Source organism: Capra hircus, chromosome 10 (genome assembly GCF_001704415.2).
Source record: "Capra hircus breed San Clemente chromosome 10, ASM170441v1, whole genome shotgun sequence".
NCBI classification, from domain to species: Eukaryota; Metazoa; Chordata; class Mammalia; order Artiodactyla; family Bovidae; genus Capra; species Capra hircus.
In genome coordinates, this window is record NC_030817.1 from 72,793,783 (window position 1) to 72,819,467 (window position 25,685).

General features: G+C 43.3%; 1 protein-coding gene across 1 annotated transcript; it reads left to right on the forward strand.

Annotated features, from left to right (window-relative positions):
• GJD2 (gap junction protein delta 2) lies at nt 7,633–10,488 on the forward strand. Its single transcript, XM_018053800.1, has 2 exons — nt 7,633–7,885; nt 8,896–10,488. The coding sequence occupies exons 1-2, from the start codon at nt 7,815–7,817 to the stop codon at nt 9,788–9,790; spliced, it is 966 nt and encodes a 321-aa protein (XP_017909289.1). The 5' UTR covers nt 7,633–7,814; the 3' UTR covers nt 9,791–10,488.

Consider the following 25,685-nt stretch of genomic DNA (forward strand, 5'->3'; position numbering starts at 1 on the left):
AAGTAGTTGATGGTGGCTATAATTGCACTAGTGCACTAGTGCTCAAACTTAACTGCATATTAGAATCACCTGGAGAGTTCTTTAAAAAAAATACCAATGCTTGGGGCTCATCTCCAGAGATGCTGGTTTAATTGGTCTGGGGTCCAGCCCAGGCACTGGAATTTTTCAAATCTCCCCCGGTGATTCAAAGGTGCAATAAAATTTAAGAACCACTGCATTAGTGTAATTCCTGTATTTATACAAGTAGGCCGACTTCATAGATCAATAAAAGAAGCCAGTTCTTGCATGGTACGATTTGGGACAGCACAGAACATCTCTGGCCCTCAAATAGCTATTCTCTCCTTCAGTGTTTGGAAAACTCCCTAGAAAAATTCATTTCTTTGAATGAAGGCTTTGCAACTTAAATGAGGATAATTCCTCTGAGAAGGATAATACATTAAGTGGTTATCAGTTATTAACACCCTGGTGTGCCTGTTTATCGGATTACTTTCCTTAATGGTGGGGGAATCAGGGGGCAGAGAATGAGTGAAGCATGATGGTGGGAAGCTCAAAGGTCAATAGGATGTGGATTCAGGGTGAGTTCCAGGGCTGGGGGATATGACCAAAGGCAATCTATAGGCAAGGGGGAAGGATGAGTTTACCAAAAAGGTAAATCTTTGTGTGAGATTCTGAAGGTCAGAGAAGACTGTGAACCAAATCCAATGGAAAAGTGGGAGAGTTGCTTTCGACAAACCCTTGGCTGACTATCCAAACACCACAACCAGGGAGCTGAACATGTGAGCGGCAAGAAAGTGGGAGCCCCTTTCCAGTCTCACCCATCTCCAGAAACAGGAGGTTCTCTGGACCAGACTTGGACATTCAAGAGGGATCAGAAGGCAGGTAGATTGACAAGAACTGGAACATCACAAAGGCCTCTGGGTTGATCATGCCTGAGTTGCCAGAATTCTGACAAAAATGGGAACTGGCTAAATTTCAGGAGGTCAAGATACCAGGCAGCCAGGAGCATCCATGCATGATTGATTGAAGAACCTTGAAAATCAGCTCCAGGTCTTAGAGAGGATTCCTTTGGGGACAAACATCAATTCAGCATAATTATCTTGGCTGTAGATATGAGGGAACAGGATGAATCCAGCTTTTAGCAGCCTACTCTGATGTGGCAAAAGTGCAGGAAGGGCGCCTATGGGAACTAACATATATTCTCTCAGCTTAACGATTCTGTCCAGGCTAGGTCTTACCCATGTGCATTTCCCCTACAATTTCCTCATCTCTTCTATATAGACTGGAAATGCACTCAGCAGGAAGCCCAGCCATATCCCTTGTGGCTGGAACTCTATCTGGACCATGACAATGACAGTATAAAGAGGTGGATATATGTTCTGTCACCCCCCAGGCAGGCTCTTCTGTACTGTAGCTGAATGACTTTTGAATAGTGTTGACTTAAAAGAAATCTCTTCCTGCAGGTTTAATGAGCCCCCCTGGGAAGTTCCTGATGTGAATGGGGATCACGACTTGACATAAACATGAAAGATTATGTGTCAGCAGGCCTGATTTGATTCTTAATGAGTGTTAATTTATTTGCTGTGATTTCACACATCTGCTTTGGCCACAATGTCATATTACATTAATCCTGAGATATTACTACACATACTATATTTTCTATACACAAGGTGGGGAATGGGAAATTAGTACATGTGATGTTTCTTAAAGGGATACACACCCTTTAATGCAAAGGACTAGCAGGCAGATGTTAGATATCCCCACTATTTGGATACACAATCTCTCGAGGATAAAACATAACTTGGCGTTTGTGTCCGTGACATTGCAGAATGGTTTCCATGGTAACAAGCTCAGGGGAATCCTAAGGTACACAGCAAGCTACCATATTTAGGGTTACTTATGATTAGTGGATTGGACAGTTCTACTTCTGTATGGAATATGATTCTGTATTGCTTTGTCTGGACAATAAAATCCAAAAGGTGTTTCCCTAAACTTATAAGCCAGGGCTTAAACAGAGGGAAGGAAACACACACAAAAGATGAGAAAAATCACTCTGCAGCATAAAAGAGTCTGTTTCACCTGCCACTTATGTTCTTTCAAGTCTCACAAGACAGGTTGGGTTTGTTCTGTCAGAAGACAAATTTGAAGGTTTCATTAGTAAACAGATGTATGTAGGCCACTGGGGGAGATAAAGCTCAGTTAATCCTAGCTGTTTGTGAATGAAATGTGGAGGACTTTAACACAGAGACCAATCCCAAACCAAATGCAGTCCCTCACAAATCCCGGAGGCTACAGATGCTGGCGCTTCCCAGAGGCTGTGTATCCAGAGCTGAGATCAGCTTTCTGAGGCTGCCTCTCTGATGCTGAAGCCCAAATCTTGCACATCAGCAGCATTTTCTGGGTTAGTTCAGTGGGTGCTGGGATTACATTAAGTAAAAGTATCACAAAGGTGAGAGCAGGGGGCTAGTGGTCAGCAAGAAAGCTTTTTAGTGAGGGGTCCGGCTGCCCTAAGTGTGTGGGATTTTCACTGAATAAAGGGAACTTCTTTCTTTTCTTGATTTGAATGTAATCTATAGTTGTGCAGAAGCCAGGATCCGCCTCTGTTCAAAGAACATGCAGCTTTCCCAGGTTGATGGTAATAGAGAGCCAGAATAGCTACCCTATTCCTCCAACAAACTTTAGGTTTCCACAATGCTAGTTTCCACAACACTATGGAAAGCGCTGTGAGGTATAATGCATGCCCTCTGCTCTCCAAGAATTTATGATCCAGGAGAGGACAGATCAGTGGATTCACTATCATTCTTACACCTTACAAAGTTCCTAGGGGGTTTCATTTACCAAGTATTTGAAGCTGCTAAGCTAAGCTACTAAGCTGCAATACCTGGGAATCTGAGGTTGAAAAGAGAAGGAAACTGGATGAAGGTGCTCAGAAGCTACAGACCTCCAATTGTAAGATAAGAGTGCTGGGGATATAATGTACCTGATCAATTTAATTAACACTGCTGTATGTAATGTATGAAAGTTGTTTAAGAGAGTAAATCCTAAGAGTTCTCATCACCAAGAATAAATTGTTTCTATTTCCTTTATTTTGTATCTATATGAGATGATGGATGTTCACTAAACTTGTGAAAACTATTTCATGATGTATGTAAAGTCAAATCATTACGCTCTACACCTTAAATTTATATAGAGCTGTATGTCAATTATATTCGTAAAAAATTAGAGGAAAAAGAATAAAATTCTAAGCATATATAAAGGTAAGAGCAAATCCAGATATATCCATGTAGAAAATTGGATTATTCTTAGTAACTCTTCATTTCGACACTGTATTAGAATATTTAACTAGGCCATTTGCTATGTGTCTTTACAGGTTTTTTCCCACTAGACATGGAGAGTCTTTCCCTGATCTACCAAGGGAAATTTCTGCTTGGAAAGACCTAGCTTCAGAAAGCCAACAATCCAGGTATGATTTTACTTTAGATGCTTTCAGGTGGCTATGTCCCCATGACCCAAACCATGTTTAATTTCTTCTTCCTTTCTTAAAAGTCACCTTTTCTCATCTGTTGAAATTATTTGTTCCTCCTCGCTAGGACCCTTAAATAGCACTTTATTCATAGTTTTTTCTTTAACTACTTGCCTGACTTTAGGTACCTAGTCTTTGGATCAGTTTTAACATCTATCAGAGCTACTGGTGAGAACTTGATAAAAATACAGGTACCTAAACCTCACTTCTATAAGATTTAATTTAGCAGATCTGGGAGAGGACTCCAGCATTTGTATTCGTATTGAGTATCCTTAGATGGGCAGCAGCAGCAGACGGGCTAAGATACACCAAAGTTTATTCTTCAAGTTCTATTTTTTTTCATGCAAAGCTATTATTTTAATAGAGTAGAATGAGTTTTAAATAAGAATTAAAGAACTTCCCAGTTGTCTTAAATGGGGATCTTCAGTCAGGCGGGAATTGAGTCAGAATCCAGTTGGTTGAGACAATGTACTGAGGAAACAGATTCCCAGTTCTACACAGAAGCTTTTCATATAATTGCAGCACAACCAGGACAATTTATTAATTAAGAGTATTGGGCTCAAAAAAAAAAAGAAATACATAAAAAAAGAATGAAATGTTATTTGCATTGACAGGGATACACTTGGAGGATTTTATGCTAACTGAAATAAATCAGAGAAAGACATACTGTATGACAGGGGTCCCCAACCTCTGGGATCTAGTGCCTGATGATCTGAGGTGGAGCTGATGTAATAATAATATAAAGTGCACAGTAAATGGAATGCACTTGAATCATCCTGAAACCAACCTCCCCCACCCCACTCTGTCTATGGAAAAACTGTCTTCCACAAAACTGCTCCCTGGTGCCAAAAAGGTTGGAGACCGCTGCTGTCTGATATCACTTACATGTGGAATCTAAAAAAATACAACAGACTAGTGAATATAATGTAAAAAGAGACAGATTCACAGATACAGAGAACAAGGTAGTGGTTACCAATAGCGAGTGAGGAAATGGGGAGAGGCAATGTGGGATAGGAGATTAAGAGGCACAAACTATTAGACATAAAATAAATTATAAAAATATTCTGTACAACACGAGCAATGTAGTCAATATTTTATAATAACTATAAAGGAAGTATAATCTTTAAAAATTGTGAATCATTATATTGTATACCTGTAATGTATATATTGCATATCAATTATATGTCAAAATTTTTTTAAAGGTTAAAAAAAGGAAACATAGCATAGTAATGTAAGACAACTTATAAATGATTTTTAAAAATAAAGAGTTCATTTTTTCAAGGTGTTGTGGGGAGAATAAGGTTTTTAATCTAAAAGAAGGCTACCAAATCTAATAAATGAGTCTTTTAAAAACACAGAATCTGTGTATAGGTGTTTCTGTGTGTTTACACATGTACACACGTGTGCTCATGTGTTAAATGTATATGTCATGTTAGTGTAATTTTAAAACAATTAATTAAATGATAAGCAATTTAGTCATAGTCCAGTACTTCAAAACTGCACTGTGAGAACGTTTGAAACGTCTTTCCTGTGATCTATGTCCTTAGGATCACCATCTTAAAGGGTTTGGGAAAGCCACATGTATAGAACATCATGCAGCCTATTTTGGGGACATTTAAATATGTGCAACAGATTTCCTCAGGGACTTTCTCATTCATTCACTCCTTGTCTGAGACCCTTCACCCCAAAGAATCTGCTAGGGAAGGAGGAACTACAGGGAGCTAGAGCCGAAGGGAGAGGATGGAAGTCTGAGCAAACACACCAAGTCTGAGTGGGGAAGTCATCATTCCATCTGGAGGCAGATTAGGTATCATCTTTGTACCTCTTCTCTGCTGCTAAGTTGCTTCAGTGTTCTGGGATTCAGTGCTCTGGGATTCTCCAGGCAAGAACACTGGAGTGGGTTGCCATTTCCTTCTCCAATGCATCAAAGTGAAAAGTGAAAGTGAAGTCGCTCAGTCGTACCTGACTCTTAGCGACCCCATGGACTGCAGCCTACCAGGCTCCTCCATCCATGGGATTTTCCAGGCAAGAGTACTGGAGTGGGGTGCCAGTGCCTTCTCCGGTACCTCTTCTCTACCTTGCAGGAAATAAGGAGCATTTGCCATAGCCATAATGTTCCATTTTCACCCTACACCTTTCTCCATTTTCAGTGGACTCTTTCCTCCTTTGCAGTGAAAACCAACTTCCTTGGTCTAAAGGTGTCAAGTCTAGGAGAGATCTCACTTGATCCCTCTCTCACTGAAGCTTAGGTTGTGCCTTTAAATGTCATTTTATGTAGAGGTGCACTGTGAGGAGACTCAAGCTCATGCCCTGAAGCCAGCTCTTCCCAGTCTCTGGGCCACCAACTAGCCAACTAACTTGTATGGTCACGAATTGAAGGCTCATCATGATGTAGCTTACATAATACATGTATAATAATATGTGCGATGATCCCTGTGGATAATTAGGGCTGCATTACCTGTCTAGAAGGGAGCTGGTAGCTCTTTCACACTGTGTTTTTTAAAAGGGTGACGACCACTCACTGTGCTTTTCGTACACATATATAAGAGGGACTCAACTACTGTGTCTCCTAACACCTAGTTCTGTGCAGGCGTGCTCAGTCACTCAGTCCTGTCGGACTCTTTGTGACCCCATGGATTGTAGCCCACCAGTCTCCTCTGTCTGTGAAATTCTCCAGGCAAGAAATACTGGAGTAGGTTGCCATTTCCTCCTCCCCAGAGACTGAACTCACATCTCCTGCAACTTCTGCATTGGCAGGCAAGGCAGATTCTTTACCCCTAAGCCACCGAGGAAGCCCCTCCAAATACTGACCCCTGAGCTAATTAGTATCAGTGTGATTGTCTTAATTTTCTAGCTATAACCAATTAAGCAGTTGCTCCAGAGAGAACTGTCAGCAATATGTCAATTTAAAAACAGAAACCAGGAGCTGCTGGTTGACAGCATAGAAAGCCAAGGTTGGAAATCAAAGGTGATGGTGGAGTGAGATTGTGAGTGACTCTTCTAGCTAGTTGAATACTGAGCTTCCTTATCATCCGATTAGCTCACAGTTTACCCGAGAAGTACCCACTCCTCCAAATAAATAAGTAAAAGATAGATATAGAATAGCAGAGCGTCTGGGTTTGCGCTGGGGAAGCGAGTCCTTTAACCATGGCCATCCACTCGCTCAAACTAGGCACCTAGGTAGCTGTCCCATCCTCAGAGACAGCTTCACTCCTACATTTAAGCTTCAGCCTAAATGAACACTCATCGAGCTTTCCTCATTCCTGTATCGGATTCACGATGGCACCGACCGCAGACTCACTCTTAAGCCACGCAGTCCTCTCTTATGAGAGACTGAAAAACGTGCTATTGTTGCCCCCGCTTTCCTTCCCCCAACCAGCATCTCCATTTAGAGAGGGAATTTCAGTTGCATCACCAAACACAAAAAGCAAAAGGTGAGGGATGCAGGGAGAGACGCTAAACTCCCCACTCACACCCCTCCCCACTCACCCACGCGTCGGCTCCCGGCTCCCCCTCCTCCTGCCCCGGGCTGGCGGTCAGGTGAGGTTACCTGGGCGCCCCGAGAAGCCTCGAGGGGCGCAGCGATCCTTCCTCTCGAAGTCGCCCCACTCCCCACCGGGCCCCCAAGACTCTGGCCCCTTCTCCCCCTGCGCGCGTCCCCTGCCCCTCGGGCTCCGGCGCGCAGCGACAGCCGCACGCAGCGCTCGGCTCCCCTCCGCCGACCTGGCGTGACGCAGGCGGAGACTACTTAAGGCCGGATTAGAGGCGGCGGCCGCGGATTCCCGAGCCCTGCAACCGGCTCCGCGCGCTCCGCCCCGGCTTCGCAGGCGGCAGCGCGGGAGCGCCCGGTGCCCGCTGAAGTGCCAGGCGCGGGGATTGGTGCCCGGACCTTTCCTCGGCCCCTAACCCCCGGGAGTGAGTGGCGCTCAAACACCTCGCTCGGGCGGGAGAGCTCGCGGACCTGCACGCGGCCACCCCCGCTCCGCCCCGCCCCTCGCCCGGCCATCCCCCGGCTCCAGACCTGACCCCCGGACGGCGCCCGAGGTTCGTGCCCGCTCTCCGGACCGCGCCAGCTGCCCATCAGTTGGACGCGCTTGGGTTTCCTTCCCCATTTTCCCTGTTTTAAGTACAATAAAAGGGAGAGGGGGAATCTTGAATTTTTTAAAATTTTGTTTGATTCTTTAATCGGGGGGCATTTCGCTCCCAGTCGGGAGGTGCGGCCCGGGGAGGGGCCCGAAGCGGGAACGTGCCCGGTGCTGCCCAGTCTTTGTCTGCTGCCTCCGGATGCACAGCGATGGGGGAATGGACCATCTTGGAGAGGCTGCTGGAAGCCGCGGTGCAGCAGCACTCCACTATGATCGGGAGGTAAGGGCGACGAGCCGGCCATCCGCGGGCCCCGTCGGGCGGCCCCCGGGAGTCCTTTCTAACGTCCAGACCGAGCCCCAGCAGCCCTCAGACCATCCTCTGTCTCCTTCCCATCATCCTTGGTCCACGCGCCTGTGTTCCCAGCATTGAGGGATTGCCTGATGCCCAGTGATGCCCCCCTCCTCAAGCTGCTCCTCATCAGGAATCCATCCCTTCCCTATGAAGCACCACCAGGGGATTCACTTTTCTTCCATTAGCAAAGGAGTTATTGGCTCAGTCGTGGTACCCCCACTCTCCGGAGTCAGAGCCAATCTTCATCCAGTTCCCTAAATAGAATCTACAAAGAAGGCAGGATTGTATTTGGACAGAGAAGGGCAAATGGGGAGATGGATTTGCTCTTCGGAGCAGATATATCTTTCCCCAACAAATATTTAACAAGCTAAACTGATTTGCCTGTTAAAACCTACAGTGTCAGAAACCCACACAGCCAGCTGACACATTTTGTCTCTATATAAACTATATATATTCATGTATATATGTGTATATATAGTTATAACTATCTGTTTATGTAAAGCTTAAGTTCAGTATTCATATTGAGGATAAACTATATATCCAGTTGGAGCACTTACATATACATAATCTGTGTGTAGACTTTGTATTTGCTGTATTCAGCTATTCCATGTGCATTTGCCATATCCAGAGGGAAGTTATATTTTGTGCCTCTCTACGTTACATGTATACAAATGAAATTGATCTGTTGCAAACACACCATGTCCAGTGTATGGAAATGCACATGCTTAAGATCCCTGTAGTATGAAGTGTTCCCAGACTACCAGCACCCAGCAGAAGGGGAAGAGACCAAAAGGTTTGCTGAATTCCCAGTTCAGGACCACTCTGGATGGATAGCTCCCCAGTCAAGGACAGAGCTGGGAACTGAGCAATAGGGCTTTCCTATTGAGTCAGTGACTCAACCCTTGAGAACCTCTCTCCCTCCCTTTTCCCCTGCTCAGGATCCTCTTGACTGTGGTGGTGATCTTCCGGATCCTCATTGTGGCCATTGTGGGGGAGACGGTATACGATGATGAGCAGACCATGTTTGTATGCAACACACTGCAGCCCGGCTGTAACCAGGCCTGCTATGACCGCGCCTTCCCCATCTCCCACATACGTTACTGGGTCTTCCAGATCATAATGGTGTGTACCCCCAGTCTCTGCTTCATCACTTACTCTGTGCACCAGTCTGCAAAGCAACGAGAACGCCGCTACTCTACTGTCTTCCTGGCTTTGGACAGAGATCCTCCTGAGTCCATGGGGGGTCCTGGAGGAACTGGGGGTGGGGGCAGTGGTGGTGGCAAACGAGAAGATAAGAAGTTGCAAAATGCCATTGTTAATGGAGTGCTGCAGAACACAGAGAACACGAGCAAGGAGACGGAGCCAGATTGTTTAGAGGTGAAGGAGCTGACCCCACACCCATCAGGGCTGCGCACTGCAGCTCGATCCAAGCTCCGAAGGCAGGAAGGCATCTCCCGCTTCTACATTATCCAAGTGGTATTCCGAAATGCCCTGGAGATTGGGTTTCTGGTGGGCCAATACTTTCTCTATGGCTTCAGTGTCCCGGGGTTGTATGAATGTGACCGCTACCCCTGTATCAAGGAGGTGGAATGTTATGTGTCCCGGCCTACTGAGAAGACTGTTTTTCTAGTGTTCATGTTTGCAGTGAGCGGCATCTGTGTTGTGCTCAACCTGGCTGAACTCAACCACCTGGGATGGCGCAAGATCAAGCTGGCTGTGCGAGGAGCCCAGGCCAAGAGGAAGTCAGTCTATGAGATCCGCAACAAGGACCTACCCCGGGTCAGTGTTCCCAATTTTGGCAGGACTCAGTCCAGTGACTCTGCCTATGTGTGAAAGGGCAGGTTTTGGGAAGGCCTAGGGGATGACAAGTAGCCCCAAGGCAGATGACTATGGAGGGTGGCTCTATCTGCCCTCATTTATGTGACTGTCATCATTGAGATATATTGAATGAGGCTGGTTAAGAGAAGATCTTGTATCAATCGGAGAGGAGGGAAAGTAGAATCGTTACCACATCACACCACTGGTTCCAGAGACACCTGGACAGAGTGATGAGATGGATGAGTTGGACTCCTTTGGGCCCTTTTCTTCTGTGGTCCAGTTTGATCCTGATCATAGTGGACTTGAACAGCTACCAAGTAGGACTTAGCTCTGCTAAGCTCTGTATTCTGGTGAATGGCATGAGTCAACTATTTTACTGGTACAAAATTTGTGACCTATCTCAATATATCCCTTCATCCTGGGCTGCAGGACAAACATCCTTGAGGCATCCTTCATGTACCTCCCCCATCAGCATGCCCCTCTCTCTCAACCCAGGACAGCATGCCAGCTTTCTCCTCAATCTGGCCTTACAGTAGACCTAATATGGTTTATCTGCAAGCTAGAGGGAATTCTATGGGGTGCTTTTCAGAGAATGGCCATGGCATAGGTTTGCACCACAGCCCCATCTGATTGGCCCTTAGTCATTATGAAAACCTTAGGAATGTCTCAGTATTTCCAGTTTTCTAACTCAAACTGCACTGGTGCTGTTTATTAGGGGCAGGGGTTGGGTGGGAGGGAGGGGATTCCAATATGCAACTATAACAGTCCTATGGGATGGTCGTTGCACTGTTAGGCATGCGGTTATGAGCTTTGGGATATTTCTGCCTTCCAGATTGTGGACTTTGGACAGCATTAAAAATATTTTTGTTGTTGTTGTTAATATCAAGGGTGTCTACCCAAGCCACAGAATCTCTAACTGGTATATTTAATTCATGTTCTTATATAGTTTTGTTGTGCAACACAGCTGCACTTCATTTTGCCATGGTTTGAATTTACCTGTGTGCTCACACCAGAGACCTTAATCAGCCCATGTCAATCCTGATTTATAATTTGATCAGTTATTTTGGAAACACATACAATCACTGGCTTAGGAAACCTGAACCGAAACACTATTGGCTAACATGCGTTTACGGATACTTATTTGAGATGTATACATATACCAAAGGTTCAAAAACCTGTTGCTTTGGACTGTGAATATATTTCCTTCTCTTTGCTCTTATTTATTTAAGTGCCATACTGTACCTTTCATATCCACTGTTTATTTAGTTAAAGCATTGGCCAAGAGTAATATCTGGATAATGTGCTTTTTATGAAGCCCTCCGTTTCCTTTGCATTATCGTTATGATTTTTGGTTTAGATAACAGACGTGATGTAATACACAACTGAGGATATGTTTAAAATAAAGTTCTTGCCTTTTTTTTTAATGGGAAGAGTCTGCAATTTTATGTTTTGATTTGGGTTCTATTTATTTAAATATATGTTCAAAAATGTTTTGTCACATATTTAAAAATCAGAACTGTGAGGGCAGGAAGTGATGGATGCTTGAATAGTACTTGGGGGATGACTGATAACGTCTAGTCACTAACAGATGAGACAAGACTGGTACATTTTGTGAAAGTTTGGAAGACTGTGATGCGGTATTCAAATAGTGGTGTTTACTAACTCCTTTCCATTTTAGTCCAAGATTTCTCTGCTTGTCTAAGGATATTTCTTGTAATAAAATGTCAATGCTGCAACATATTAGTTCATTCCAGGAGTGGAATTATTTTTCCCATTTTCCCATACTTTCCTGCTCTCAGCTGTCACATTTGGCAGCAGGCCGTGCTCCCTGTGCTCGTCTATTTGAGACCTGATGTTTAAATGATGCTAATCCAGTAGTCAGACAGAACCTTCTAGACCAGCATTGTCCAATACAACTTGGTGTAATGATGGAAACTTCTATTGTCTTTGCTGCTTAATATGACAATGACTCTTGAGCTCTTAAAATGTGGCTAGGACAACTGAATAACTGAATTTCTAATTTTATTTAATTTTAATTAATTTAAATAACCATATAGGGTTATTGCTACTGTATCATAAAGCACAATTATAGACTTTTAATCAAGCACTTCTTATTGGGTTCTTCCAAAAGAGATTAATCGTTTGCTTATGTGTCTTAAGATATTACTTTTTAGCAACACATTTTACTAACATATTTGGCATTTTCTTTCTTTTTTAGTTTTTTTTATAAACACCTTTTTATTTTATATTGCAGTATAGTTCATAAACAGTGTTGGTGATATAGTTTCAGGTGTACAGCAAAGTGATTCAGTTATAGATATACACCTATCTGTTCATGTTTGGCATTTTCTGTCTACATTAATGGTTCCATTAGTCCCGTAAACTAATGCGCTTCCTCAGTTCTTAAATGCTATTCACTTAATTCCAATACGCCCTTCATCTGAATATTGCAAAGCAATGTGAAATTTCTTGGATGATTGCTTTTCAAACACGATTGTTGTATCCTTTAACTATGACAGTGTGGATGCCAAATTTAGAATGAAAATCTGTTTATTTCAATCTATAGGTTTCCATCTGCAGTATAAATAGGCAGTTGAAAAGGATTATTCTTGAGTAAAGAAACAGATCCTCCTCTGTTTTGTGTGTGGTGAGCTAAAAATGTTTTAAGATGCCTCCCAGAGATGGAGGAAGAGTGTTGCTTGAGAGCTGTTAGCATATGCTTGGGTGTGAAAGAAGTAGGAAGCTGTGTGGAAAACAAGGGCTGTTGTATTTATGCCACAATGTGGGACTGGAAGAACGATAGTGTTTCCTGGTAGAAATGCATCCCGTATCAGTGGAGCTCTCTGATGTTTCCAAACACCTGAAAATACAAGATTAATTCACTTGTTGGTAGTAGAGAAGGGACACCTTCCACTTGGCTTATAGAGTCATTCCTCAGATTTACTGATGTGCGTCAGTCTGATTCTTTTGCTTTCTATTTAATGAAGGAAATACACTGATGATTTGATGGTTCACATGGCTATGTGATGGGTATGATCTTAATCTGTACTTTTGGGAGGACAGCACCAATCTCTTCTTATAAATTTAAGAGCCCTATAGTGAACCACAGGGCTTCCCTGATGGCTCAGTTGGTAAAGAGTCTGCCTGCAAGGCAAGAGATCCTTGTTCAATTCTTGGACGGGAGAAGGGATAAACTACCCACTCCAGTATTCTTGGGCTTCCCTCATGGCTAAGCTGGTAAAAAATCCGCTTTCAATGCGGGAGACCTGGGTTCAATCCCTGGGTTGGGAAGATCCTCTGGAGAAAGGAACGGCTACCCACTCCAGTATTCTGGCCTGGAGAATTCCACGGACTGTATAGTCCACGAGATTGCAAAGAGTTGGACATGACTGAGTGACTTTCACTCGCTCACTAGTGAACCACAGGCCCTTTTGGCCTGTGTGTGCATACTGTGTGTGTGTGTGTGTGTGTGTGTGTGTGTGTGCATGTTGGTGGGGGTTGGTGGGTGCTAAGGCATAAACTGAGTCTAAAAGTTTGAAGAATATCCTGGAGAGACTAAAGTTACTTAGCCTGGGGAAAGGAAAGCCTAAAGTACGGAATTTGTCATTTTTAAGTCCTCGAATATGTAAAGGCTTAAAAAGTATAAGGGATAACAGCTGTACTTGCTGACCTCTGAGAGCAGAGGAAAAAGACTGGGTTCAAAATCAAGGGTGTAGAAAAGTAATAAAGTACCAGAAGGAACATGGTTTCTCTTTCACCTCTGCTTTTCTTTCTTTCTTTCTTTCTTTTTAAATGCTGTTTCTTTTGCAGGGAATACCTGTCTCACCACCTTCTTTCACTAGGTATGCTCCTCTTCACTCCCTAAAAATTGGTTTGACTCTCTGCTCACACAGGAACCTATTCTAAACTCTCCTCCAGGCTGGCTTAGTGTGCCTGTGCTGAGCCTCCATAAAAGTCTCTCTGCCCCTTACTGCTTGGAGGTGAGATGTTTCTAGATCAGTGTGTGGATCCTTGAGGATGGCAACTGTGCCTTACCCATTGTAACCGTGTGTGGCGTTTATTATCATCGCTACATCTGCTATAAGAAAGATGGATGCCTCCGTGTTCCATCTGGCAACAGTCTTAACAGACTCAGTGTATGGAAGCTAAAAGTACCTTACGAAGACATTAAGTCAAACTCTTTATTATATGGTTGAGAAAACGGAAAGATCTATAATTAGAACATGGAGTTTCTTGGAAAATGATGTAACCGTTCATCTTGGAGAATTGTAATATTTAGGAAATCAATATTTATGTTGGTTTTACTTACTTTGTATTTTATAAGGTGTATTCGTCTGCTTGGGCTGCCGTAACAAAATACCATGAAAAGGGCGGCTTGACTAAGAGGCATTTGTCTTCTCACCACTCTGCAATCTGCAAGTCCAAGATCAAGGTGCTGGCAGGATTTGTTTCTTCTGAGGCTTTTCCTGGTTTTGCAGATGGTCCCCTTCTCTCTGTGTCCTCACGCGGTCACCCCTCTGAACATGTGCTTTCTTAGTGTCTCTCTGTGTGTCTTAATCTGCTCTTCTTATGAGGACATGAGTCACATTGAATTAGGGCCGACCCTAATGGCCTCCTTTTAACATAATCACTTCTCAAAAGACCCTGTCTTTAAATACAGTCGCATTTTGATACAAGGGACACAGTTTAGCCCATAATACTAAATATTTTCGAACCTTTAGGTACCGTTATGCTTGGGAGTAGCTACATAATTTACTGTACAAAATGGGTTATCTTTGAGAATAAAAGGGGCAGGATATCTAATTGAATGGAACACCAGACCTGTGAGTGTAAATTGGATCTGTCCTTAAGCAAACCAAGTTGTGTGGCTGCTTTACTTAAGACAATCAACAATCATTGAGCTCTTGCTCCAGGGCCTGGAACCCTGGAGATAATGACACCTAAGTCTCAGCTCTTGAGAAGGGCTATGAACTGCTGTCAGACAGAGATAAAAATTTATGTCAGTAATAATCAGGTGGCACTAGTGGTAAAGAACCTGCCTGCCAATGCAGGAGACCTAAGAGACGTGGGTTCAATCCCTGGGTCAGAAAGATTCCCTGGAGGAGCGCATGGCAACCCACTCCAGTATTCTCGCCTAGAGAATGCCATGGACAAAACAGCCTGGTGGGCTACAGTTAAGTGTCTCGAAGAGTTGGACATGACTGAAACAACTTAGCACTCAATAATGGGAAAATAATAGTTTAAAAAATACGTGTCTTTGCCCTCCAGACAACCTAACTTAGAATCTCTGATGCTGTAGCCTGGGCATTTCTTTCCTTATTTTTAGGGGATCGAATATGTAGTCAGGATGGAGGGCCACGACATCAGAGACATACATTAGCATAAAATAGTGAGAATCAGATATTTGGAGGAGAAGTTAGGAAAGGGGGAGAAGAGAAGTGTGAGGTTCTCAATGCTGTCCTTGCTTATGTCATGTGAAAAGTTAGTGATGAGAAGCTCTGAGTAGAGGACTAACAGCAATTCTCAGGGCTTTAAGAGTAGAAATGGTGGCATTGGCGGTAAGAGAGGCTAACCGGAGGATAGAGCCTGGAGTGAATGGAGGAAGAGAGGTCCAGTTTAAGAGCTGACAGGGCAAGTTGCAAAGTGGTTTCATAAAGTTCAAGGAGGTGGAATCTCAAGGAAGAAGGTCTGTTCTGAGTATTCAACTTACAGTAAGCATTCAGTTAGACTGAAATGCTAAATTGAAGCTAGTTAAAGCTTCCAAACCATCCACTAAACTTGGTGAGTGAGTGGGAAGTGAGAAAGCAGTGAGCACAGACTGTCCTTTGTTTTGGATACTCCCAGACCTCCTGTGGTTTCATTGAAACAGTTAAAGTCAGAGCAGGTGAACAGAAAATTATCCATCCCATCCAAGCCAGGGCTCTGAGACTTAAACAGGCATGGCAAGCCAGCTTTGTGACCACTCAAAGCTTATGTCCATTTAGGAGAGGCTATGATTTTTCCAGTGGTCATGTATGGATGTGAGAGTTGGACTGTGAAGAAAGCTGAGCGCTGAAGAATTGATGCTTTTGAACTGTGGTGTTGGAGAAGACTCTTGAGAGTCCCTTAGACTGCAAGGAGATCCAACCAGTCCATTCTGAAGGAGATCAGCCCTGGGATTTCTTTGGAGGGATTGATGCTAAAGCTGAAACTCCAGTACTTTGGCCACCTCATGCGAAGAGTTGACTCATTGGAAAATACTCTGATGCTGGGAGGGATTGGGGGCAGGAGGAGAAGGGACAGAGGATGAGATGGCTGGATGGCATCACTGACTCAATGGACGTGAGTCTGAGTGAACTCCTAGAGTTGGTGATGGACAGGGAGGCCTGGTGTGCTGCAATTCATGGGGTCGCAAAGAGTCGGACATGACTGAGCGACTGAACTGAACTGAACTGATACACCAAGTTATGATGTACTTTAGCTCAAACAGACCCGGTGGAACACGGCCTAAATGAATATTGTGGCTAAAATGTGTTTAGTGGCTCTTGTCATCTTAGGGTCTTGGGGCTGTAAGCAAGGACAGTGTATAAATATAGAGGCCTCTGGGAATTCCCTGGCTGTGTCTGGGACTCCACGCTTTTTCTGCAGGGGCCATGGGTTGGGGAATTAAGATCCCACATGGTGTGTGCCATGGCCAAAATAAATAAATTTAATTTAATTTAAAATACCAAAAAAAGAAAAAATAGAGGCCTCTGAGAGGATTTTTGTTGTTCAGTCGCTAAGTTGTCTCTGACTCTGTGACCACGTGGACTGGACCATGCCAGGCTTCCCTGTCTTTCACTATCTCCTGGAGTTTGCTCAAACTTATGTCCTTTGAGTTAATGATGCCACTCAACCATCTCATCCTCTACCACTCCCTTCTCCTCCTGCCCTCACTCTTTCCCAGCATCAGGGTCTTTGCCAATGAGTCAGCTCTTTGCATCAGGTGGCCAAAGTATTGGAGCTTCAGCTTCAGCATCAGTCCTTCCAAAGAATATTTAGGATCGATTTCCTTTAGGATCGACTGGTTTGATCTCCTTGCAGTCCAAGGGACTCTCAAGAGTCTTCTCCAGCACCACAGTTTGAAAGCATCAATTCTTTGGTGCTCAACCTTCCTTATGGTCCAACTCTCCCATCTGTACATGACTATTAGAAAAACCATAGCTTTGACTATATAGATCTTTGTCTGAGAGGATACTGGTACCAAATATCCATGCACCATTTGCTGTTGTAAATCAGATCCTTGGTTCACCCAGGCCAGTATTCTAAGTCTCTAGCAGCTGGGGCTGGAGAAGGCAATGGCAACCCACTCCAGTACTCTTGCCCGGAAAATCCCATGGACGGAGGAGCCTGGTAGGCTGCGGTCCATGGGGTCACTATGAGTCGGACACAACTGAGCGACTTCACTTTCCCTTTTCACTTTCATGCATTGGAGAAGGAAATGGCAACCCACTCGAGTGTTCTTGCCTGGAGAATCCCAGGGATGGGGGAGCCTCATGGGCTGCTGTCTATGGGGTCGCACAGAGTCGGACACAACTGAAGCGACTTAGCAGCAGCAGCTGGAGCAAACCCAGTTCTGAGGAGTGGCCCAGTTCTCTCTGACTCCAAAGACTAGGATGCTCTTTAAGTTAGATAGATCTATCTAACTTAAAAAATAAAGGACCTATCATTTATAACTACACCCCATCTCCCTGGTCCCCAATCCCTTCCTTGAAAATTTCAGTCCCTCCAAACATCAAGCAATAGAAAATGATTCAATTCAATTCAGTGCTTTCTTGAATGCCGATGGTAGGCAATGGCTTGGATTAGGTATTAAATGAAATTTACAGACCGGTGTGATGCCCTCCCTGCCCTCACAGGTTCTATAGTCTATCTGAGGGGAATAAATCAAGTTCATAAAGAATATGAAGTGTCATGTTCAAGGCTCAAAGTTTTCTGAGATCTAAGAAGGAAGCCATCACTTCAGTGTGTGTGTTTGTTGAAGGTGGGAAGCAGATACAGAAAACATCACCAACAAAGTGGTATTGAGTTGGGTCTCCTTGAAGAATAAAGGAGGTGTGGATCAACGTAACCATTCATCTCTCAAGTGGTGCTAGTGACAAAGAACCTGCCTGCCAGCAGTGCAGGAGAGAAAAGAGACGAGGATTCCACCCCTGGGTTTGGGAAGATACCTTAAAGCAGAAAATGGCAACCCACTCCAGTATTCTTGGCTGGAAAATTCCGTGGATAGAGGAGCCTGGTAGGCTACAGTCAATGGGGCCACAAAGAGTCAGACACGCCTGAGCACACACAGAGCGCACCAGCACACTGGGGACATAGTGGAGAACTGGGAGATTTTTGTTTTGTTTGGCGTTCACAGAGAGAAGTGGTGGGAAGTGAGTTTGGAAGGTGAGCAGAGTGGGCCACGTGGTGTATTTGGCAAAGCAATCTGCACTGAACTGGGGAGAAATGTGAAGAAACACGTTTCAACAAAGCCCCTCATGCCATCATTTTGAGTATACTTAGGTCCCCAGGCATCAGCCACACTGTCCCTTTCTGACCATGCAGAAATTCCATCTCAGGATCAGCCTTGATTTGGAAAACACATTTCAATCTCAACAGTAACGGATTGGAGCAAATATCCAGGGTGAAGGTTGGGGATTTGGCAGCATGGCCCCATTAACATTAGTGGAGTTAGTCTGCTAAATCCTAGACACTGAACAGAATCCTCATGTTTATTCACCAGGATGACCTTTCTGCTGTAAATTGATACAATATTTCAGAATCACTTAGAACCGATTAAGCTTTGTAGCATCTCTCTCCTAAAAGGGAAATCTTTTTGAAAATTGCTGTTCTGTGCACTGAAATGTCTGTATTTGTGGGCAACTCTGACCAGCAGGAACATATGGGCACCTAAATATAGAATTGGTTAATTTTGATACCTCTGAGACATTTGATCTGGGGAACTTTGTCTGTTTTACCTGTCTCCAGGTAGGGGCCAAGCTTTTGCAAATGATTGCTTTCTCCAAAAATCGTCTTTTTTGCATAATTTTCTACTTTCTTCCCTTCATATTTTTTATTTTCCTAAATATAATTTTTAAAATTCTGAAGGTTTTTTTTATTATGAAATTATGATCTCAATAATAGCAAAGACGTATTAAACATTTCCCTCTTAACCCTCACAACGGCCCTGTAAGAAGAGTGCTAAGTATGAGTACATCCATTTTTCAGATGAGGAAACCAAAATATGTAGATGTTAAGTCAATTTCCTAGGGCATATAGCTAGTCCACAGCTATGTTTAGCCTTCAGCCCATGCAATGCAACCCTGAAGCCAAGTTTTAATACGTCTTGACCTTGCCATCAAGAAAGCTCTGCAGGGCGAGGTCTCAGGAAACCTGACGCATTGGTCTACTACCTTGCTCTCAGTACATTTTTCAATGGGACGTTTCTCCTTCCCACCAAGAATGTTCTTTTCTTGGTATGTCTCAGTGCAACGTGAGACTGTGATGTTTTCCAAGGCATTGCCACATCATAGTCACCTTTGTTTCTGCAGTTCCTGGTACAGATAGAGCAAGACTTCATACATGTCTACTGATTGGATAAATAAATAAAAATATAGACTTAAAGGACCTTGAGGTGGGATGGGAAAGGTCTTTCCATTCACTCCTTCATTTTGTAGAGACAACTTAGATCCAGAGAGAAAGCCTGAATAAAGAGCTCCAGGTTAGAGAGACGTTAAGGCAGGGTGGGATTAAGAAGCAGCTCATCAAATTGTCAGGAAAAGACATCCTGGGTGGACAAAGGTTGCTAGCAGTGGCTGGCAATGTCAGAGCTCCTCTGATTCCTAGTCCAGATTCTCCAACCATAGGTCATGGGAACCATGAGTTGGCAACGGTGTTGGAAAACCATGAACCATTGTCTTGGTTAAGCACATAGCCCGTCCAGCTTCTAGACACCATATTCCTGAGCTTAGTCCCAGTCAGAAGATTAACTCAAGGTCATAGACTCATGGCCTTGACCCCCCAGTTGGGCACATGAGTGTGTGTCTATCTCTGGAAACACTTTGGGCAACTTCACACCCCCTACTCTGAGAAACCATGTTCTTGAACATTTCTTCCAGAACCCCTGGTAGTGTGTGTGTGCACATGTGTGGGCAGGGGGTGTTCACAGATGGAACTCAGGCTTCCCTAGCTAGAAGAAGACCCCTGACCCTCACCCATCCTAACTGCAGCTTCTCTGCAGATTTTTCTCTGTTTCTTCCAGGACCCCATGGATAACCAGTGCTGCACGCTCGTTAGCTACTGTTTCCCAGTTCTGTGTAGAAGCTTCTCTCTCTGCCCCATTTTTCCCCATCACTATGCTTTGCCTGAAGCCAGGCACTCAGAGACTTCCCTTGGGGTCCAGTGGTTAAGACTTCACCTTCCATTGTTGGGGAGCTGGGATCCCACATGCCTCACAGCCAAAACAAAAACAAAACATACAGAAGCAATGTTGTGGCAAATTCAGTAAAAACTTTGAAGATGGGCCACATAAAAAGTCTATAAAAATAAAAAGTACTCATAAAGTTATTATTTTTGCACATGTAAACTAAATGTAGTGTTTATACATGTTCAGCTCTGAGCTAGGTACTAAGGATACAGAAGACATGTCAGAGAAAACCAAAGGAAGCAGCTTGGGGCTGGTCTTGCTTTATAAGAAAAAAAATCAGAGATGAGAGACATCCAAGCACAATGGGAAAGGGCATGAGCACTAGAGTTCCAGAACCTTCTTCCAGAGAAGCAAACAGACTATATGCATCTGAAAGCATAAAGGCAAGTCTTTTCTTTTATTAAAATATATAAGAATATAACCTCAAATGATGCTATAGGCCAAAGGTAACTTGGTGAACTGGGTATAGAGATATTCTTTCTCCTTTTCCAAAAACTAAATTCAAATTTTAAGATCAGCAATTGATTTTCTTCAGTTTTAAGAACTGTAATAGTGATACTAATGACCATGATACAATCATGATAGTGGTAATAAACATTTGAGTAGATGCATTTTCTCCCTTCTTCCTTGTGTATTGTCTTATTTGGTCTTTGCAGCCCCGTCTAGGAGTGGGCAGAGTACAGAACAGGTGGTACTTGTTTCTCCTTAAAGGAACAAAATCTTAGAACTTCAGTTTTCGTGGTTTGTCCAAAACCATGGTTAGTTTTAATATGGTAGGACAGAGCCCTTTTCTCTGCCTTGGAATCTGATACAGTCCAATGTTGACTAGTCAAATGTTAAGCTTAAGGTTGTCAAGAGAGAGATCTAGAAATGATAGGAGGGAAATGAATATATTCTTAGAAAGTGGCTTCCTATATTTCTAAAGAAGTTGCAGGGAAATGTGGCAGGCCAGTCTTCAGAGAAGGACATTGCCTTGGTCTCCTGGGAACTGCAATTCATGCAGGAAAGTTAGAACCGAATCTTTCTGGACCTTGGACTGAAAACCAGAGAAAGTGAAGTGAGAATACTGGCAAAGCAGCCAGGTCCAACATGGGTTCTTCCTCTTTATTTTCCTTGATTCCAGAGATGAGAGAGGAAATAAAAAGCAGCACTTTTTCTTTTCAAAAACACTCTGCACTTATTTCCTCTAACTGCCAAAATAATACAAATTCAGGGCAGAGAGAAGCACAACAAAAACATTTTGTTACTCAAAGAGAATTATCGTTTATCCTTTGGTATAAGACTTCTGTTTAGTAGCTAGAGAGATGGGTGCACATAAGATCTTGGATATGGAGTTCCTGGTAACATCACAGGGTCCATACTGTTTTGTAGGCTTTTTTCCACTTAGAAATAGATAGCCAATATTTTTCACATGTCAAATAGCTTAAAATAAGCTTTTGATTAGTGGATACATGTTTTGTAATACAGTGGAACCACAATTTACTTGGAAAATTCCCTAGTTTTGGACATTTAGGCTGTTACCAGTTGTCTCTGTCATGCATAATAGTGGGGTAAATTTGCACATACTTCTTAGATTGCTCTTCAGGATAACTGGATTACAGAGCAGGCATTTAACATTTGTTGCTGCTGCTGCTGCTGCTGCTAAGCCGCTTCAGTCGTGTCCGACTCTGTGCGACCCCAGAGACAGCAGCCCACCAGGCTCCACCGTCCCTGGGATTCTCCAGGCAAGAATACTGGAGTGGGTTGCCATTTCCTTCTCCAATGCATGAAAGTGAAAAGTGAAAGTGAAGTCACTCAGTCATGTCTGACTCATAGTGACCCCATGGACTGCAGCCTACCAAGCTCCTCCGTCCATGGGATTTTCCGGGCAAGAGTACTGGAGTGGGGTGCCATTGCCTTCTCCAACATTTGTTTCTACATTTTGCCAAATTTTCAAAGATGAATATGAAAATGTTAGTAGATGTTCGTAGCTAATGAGAAAGTTTAAGAAGCAGATATTTCTGAGATTCAGGCAAAACGAACTTACAAAGACAGGAAGATGCAGAAAATCTCTTCAAATTTGTTTTGGTGGGGGGGAAGGTGAAGGAAAAAATTTAGGCTTATTTTTGTCTCTTATTGAGAACAATCAGTATGTGTGTGTGTTCAGTCGCTGAAGTTGTGTCTGACTTTTTGTGACCCTATGGACTGTAGTCTGCCCGGCTCCTCAGTCCACAGGATTCTCCAGGCAAGGATACTGGAGCGGTTAGCCACTCCCCTGTCCAGGGAATCTTCCTGGTCCAGGGATCAAACCTACGTCTCTTATGTCTCCTGTGTTGGCAGGCAGTTTCTTTACCATTCGTGCCACCTGGGATGTGTTAATACTGGGAGCTAACCCTTTAAATCAGGAATCCCCAACCTCCGGAATCTAAATGCCTGATGATCTGAGATGGAGCTGATGTAATAATAGCAGAAATATAGTGCACAGTAAATGTAATGCACTTGAATTATTCTGAAACTGTCCCCTAATCCCCAAGTCTGTGGAAAAATTGTCTTCCACAAAACCAGTCACTGGTGCAAAAAAGGTTGGAGACTGCTGCTCTAAGTGTGCGTTAGTTACTCAGTCATGTCTGACTCTTTGCAACTCCATGAACTATAGTCCACTAGGCTCCTCTGTCCAAGGAATTCTCCAGGCAAGAATATTGGAGTGGGTTGCCATTCTCTTTTCCAGGGGATCTTCCTGATCCAGGGATAGAACCTGGGTCTCCCACATTGCAAGTAGATTCTTTATGGTCTGAGCTACCATAGTCTCAGTTGCTCTAAATACAAGATGTCAATATTGAGACTCTGGGAAGCTGTGACTCCTGAGTTTGAGACAAAAATAAGGTTGAGGAAGAGTATAATGCCCCGCCAGATCAGGGAAGCAAATTGGAGTATCCATAAAAGGATGGCAAAGTTGTAAGTGAGAAAACAACAGATAGAATTAAATACTGAAAGCCAGCTGACACTTGGGTCAGGAAGCAGTCTTGGGTAAAAGAATCATACAGTTTGGAAAACTTTGCTGAGTGATCAAAACCCAACTGGTGAATTCCAAGGAAGGGGTGAAGCCTTAGCTCCTGGTCACAGAGGTGGGACTCCACTCACCCACCAAGGCTCCACATGCCTCCACTCAGGCCTATGCTTGGGCTAGAACCCAAATGGGCAAATGGCTGAGATGGAGATTTGATAAGGGATCAAGTGTCAAGACTTACGTGTTACATATCTGGGGATAAAAAGCAGGCTAGAAAGGGCACATAATATAACCAGTCCTTATTAAAAGGAAAACTTATTTCCAAAGGAACCCTTTTTCTTTATCAAATCACTCTGGAATTCATTTAAACGAAGGTGCACTTGATAAAAATAGCAGTTTCCTTTTCTGTGCCTGGGTGCTAATGAGCTCGACAGGCATTGATTCTTCACTTCGATAAATTCTCTCTCCTCACCACACCTCTTTCTGGTGCTCCGAGGGTCCTAGGGTGTTGAGATGAGAGTGGCTGGTACTTAAAAAGACTTTCTTAGGTGAGAAAATACAATGACATAATGAATTCTTTTTTAAGGATTGAGGGGAAAAGGGAGGTGAGTGGTGGGTAGAAAAAGTATTGTTTTAAATAAATTGAAAGTCAAACTAACTTCACTTGTCTGCATACTTTGTATGTGGGGGTAGATTTCATATCTAGCAGGTGCTCGGGGGCTTTCTAGGGTCAAAGGAATAATAATAAATGAGGAATATATAGGAGAATGACAGCTGACAAGTAGTTGCAAGCGCAAGCTTTAGAGTCAAATGCCCTACAAATGTAATAGTGACTTGCAATTGAGTAGCGTCCCATGACCATCTTTGATTAATAGTGACACATTCATTCTATGGGCTTCCCTTGTGGCTCAGCTGGTAAAGAATCTGCCTTCAATGTGAGAGACCTGGGTTCAATCCCTGGGTTGGGAAGATTCCCTAGAGAAGGGAAAGGTTAATCACTCCAGTATTTTGGCCTGGAGCATTCCATGGACTGTATAGTCCATGGGGTCACAAAGAGTTGGACACAACTGAGCGACTTTCACATTCATCCTATAACTATTTACTGAGACACAGCTGTGGATCAGACACTGAATTAGCTTCATGACTCTCACTTTCAAGTTGTGGGATCTGGGCCAGTTACTTAACCTTGCTAAACCTCAGTTTCCAGGTCTGTAAAATGGAAACAATAAAGCTATCTATCTCATTGGTTGTTGGGAGTGACAAATTTGATTACGTTTATAAAGAACTCTCTTCATTGCTTGATACCCATTAAGTACTTAATAAATGTTATTGATTTATTATAATAATGGTTATTACTATTAATGGAACTCTAGGTGATTGGATGTGATTATTGGTATCTGGAGTTCATCACAGCCCTATCTGAAGAGGATACTGAAATAAGAGAAAAGAAAGAGGGATCTGGCAGGGACATTAGCTTCTTCTCATTCCGCAGTTTGTCTCAGGCCAATGCCGTGAGTCCTAGAGTCAGTTTGACGGGAGGAGCAGGTGATGTGTAAGGAGCACACGATGCAATATAGCTTTGACACCAAAGAAGGTAGGCCACACTGCCAAGACATGGGGCTCCTTGCTGAAGAAGTAGTTAGAAAGCAATACGGAGGGTCTGGAAACGCCTTTTTACTTACCTAGAATAAATACCTTGCTGTGTTGCAAGATCTAAATAAGCAGCTTCTGTTTGTGTAGATGTCTATATTATCCTACAGGATGCTATCATCAACATTCTCCAATGAACCTCTGTCAGCAGCCTTGTAAGACAGAGTGGAAAATACCCTGTCTTACAGATGAGAAAATGAGATTTAGAGACACTTATTCTTTTTTTTTTTTTAAACTTTTTATTTTGTGTTGGGGTATGGCCAGTTAACACTGTTGTGATAGTTTCAGCTGAACAGTCAAGGGACTCAGCCATACATATATATGTATGCATTAGAGACACTTATCCTTTAATACCAAACAGCCAGGCCCAGAGTCAGGATTGAATCAAAGCTGCTTGAAACCCAAACTTCCTGTTACTAGAATGTTCTGCTATTCCTAATACTGACCCCTTTACAGTTTATGTGGATATTTGTGCTCTTCTGAGGCCTTCTCTGGGCAGAGGGAAGTTTAGTTTTACCTTGGCCAGACAAGAACCTGATAAAATTAGGACAACTTTTGTAGACATAGCAAAGCATGTAGAGACTAAAGTCTAAAGCCATAGAGAAATTTGAGCATTACTGTTACTTATTATCCATGACCTTGATCTTGGCTTTTGTTGAGGCACTATTCATGGACTCATTTATTGAATTAACAGATGTGAAACTTTTTTTTTTCCTTTTCTTTTTTTTAATTTTTATTTTTACTTTATTTTACTTTACAATACTGTATCGGTTTTGCCATACATTGACATGAATCCACCATGGGTGTACATGCATTCCCAAACATGAACCCCCCTCCCACCTCCCTCC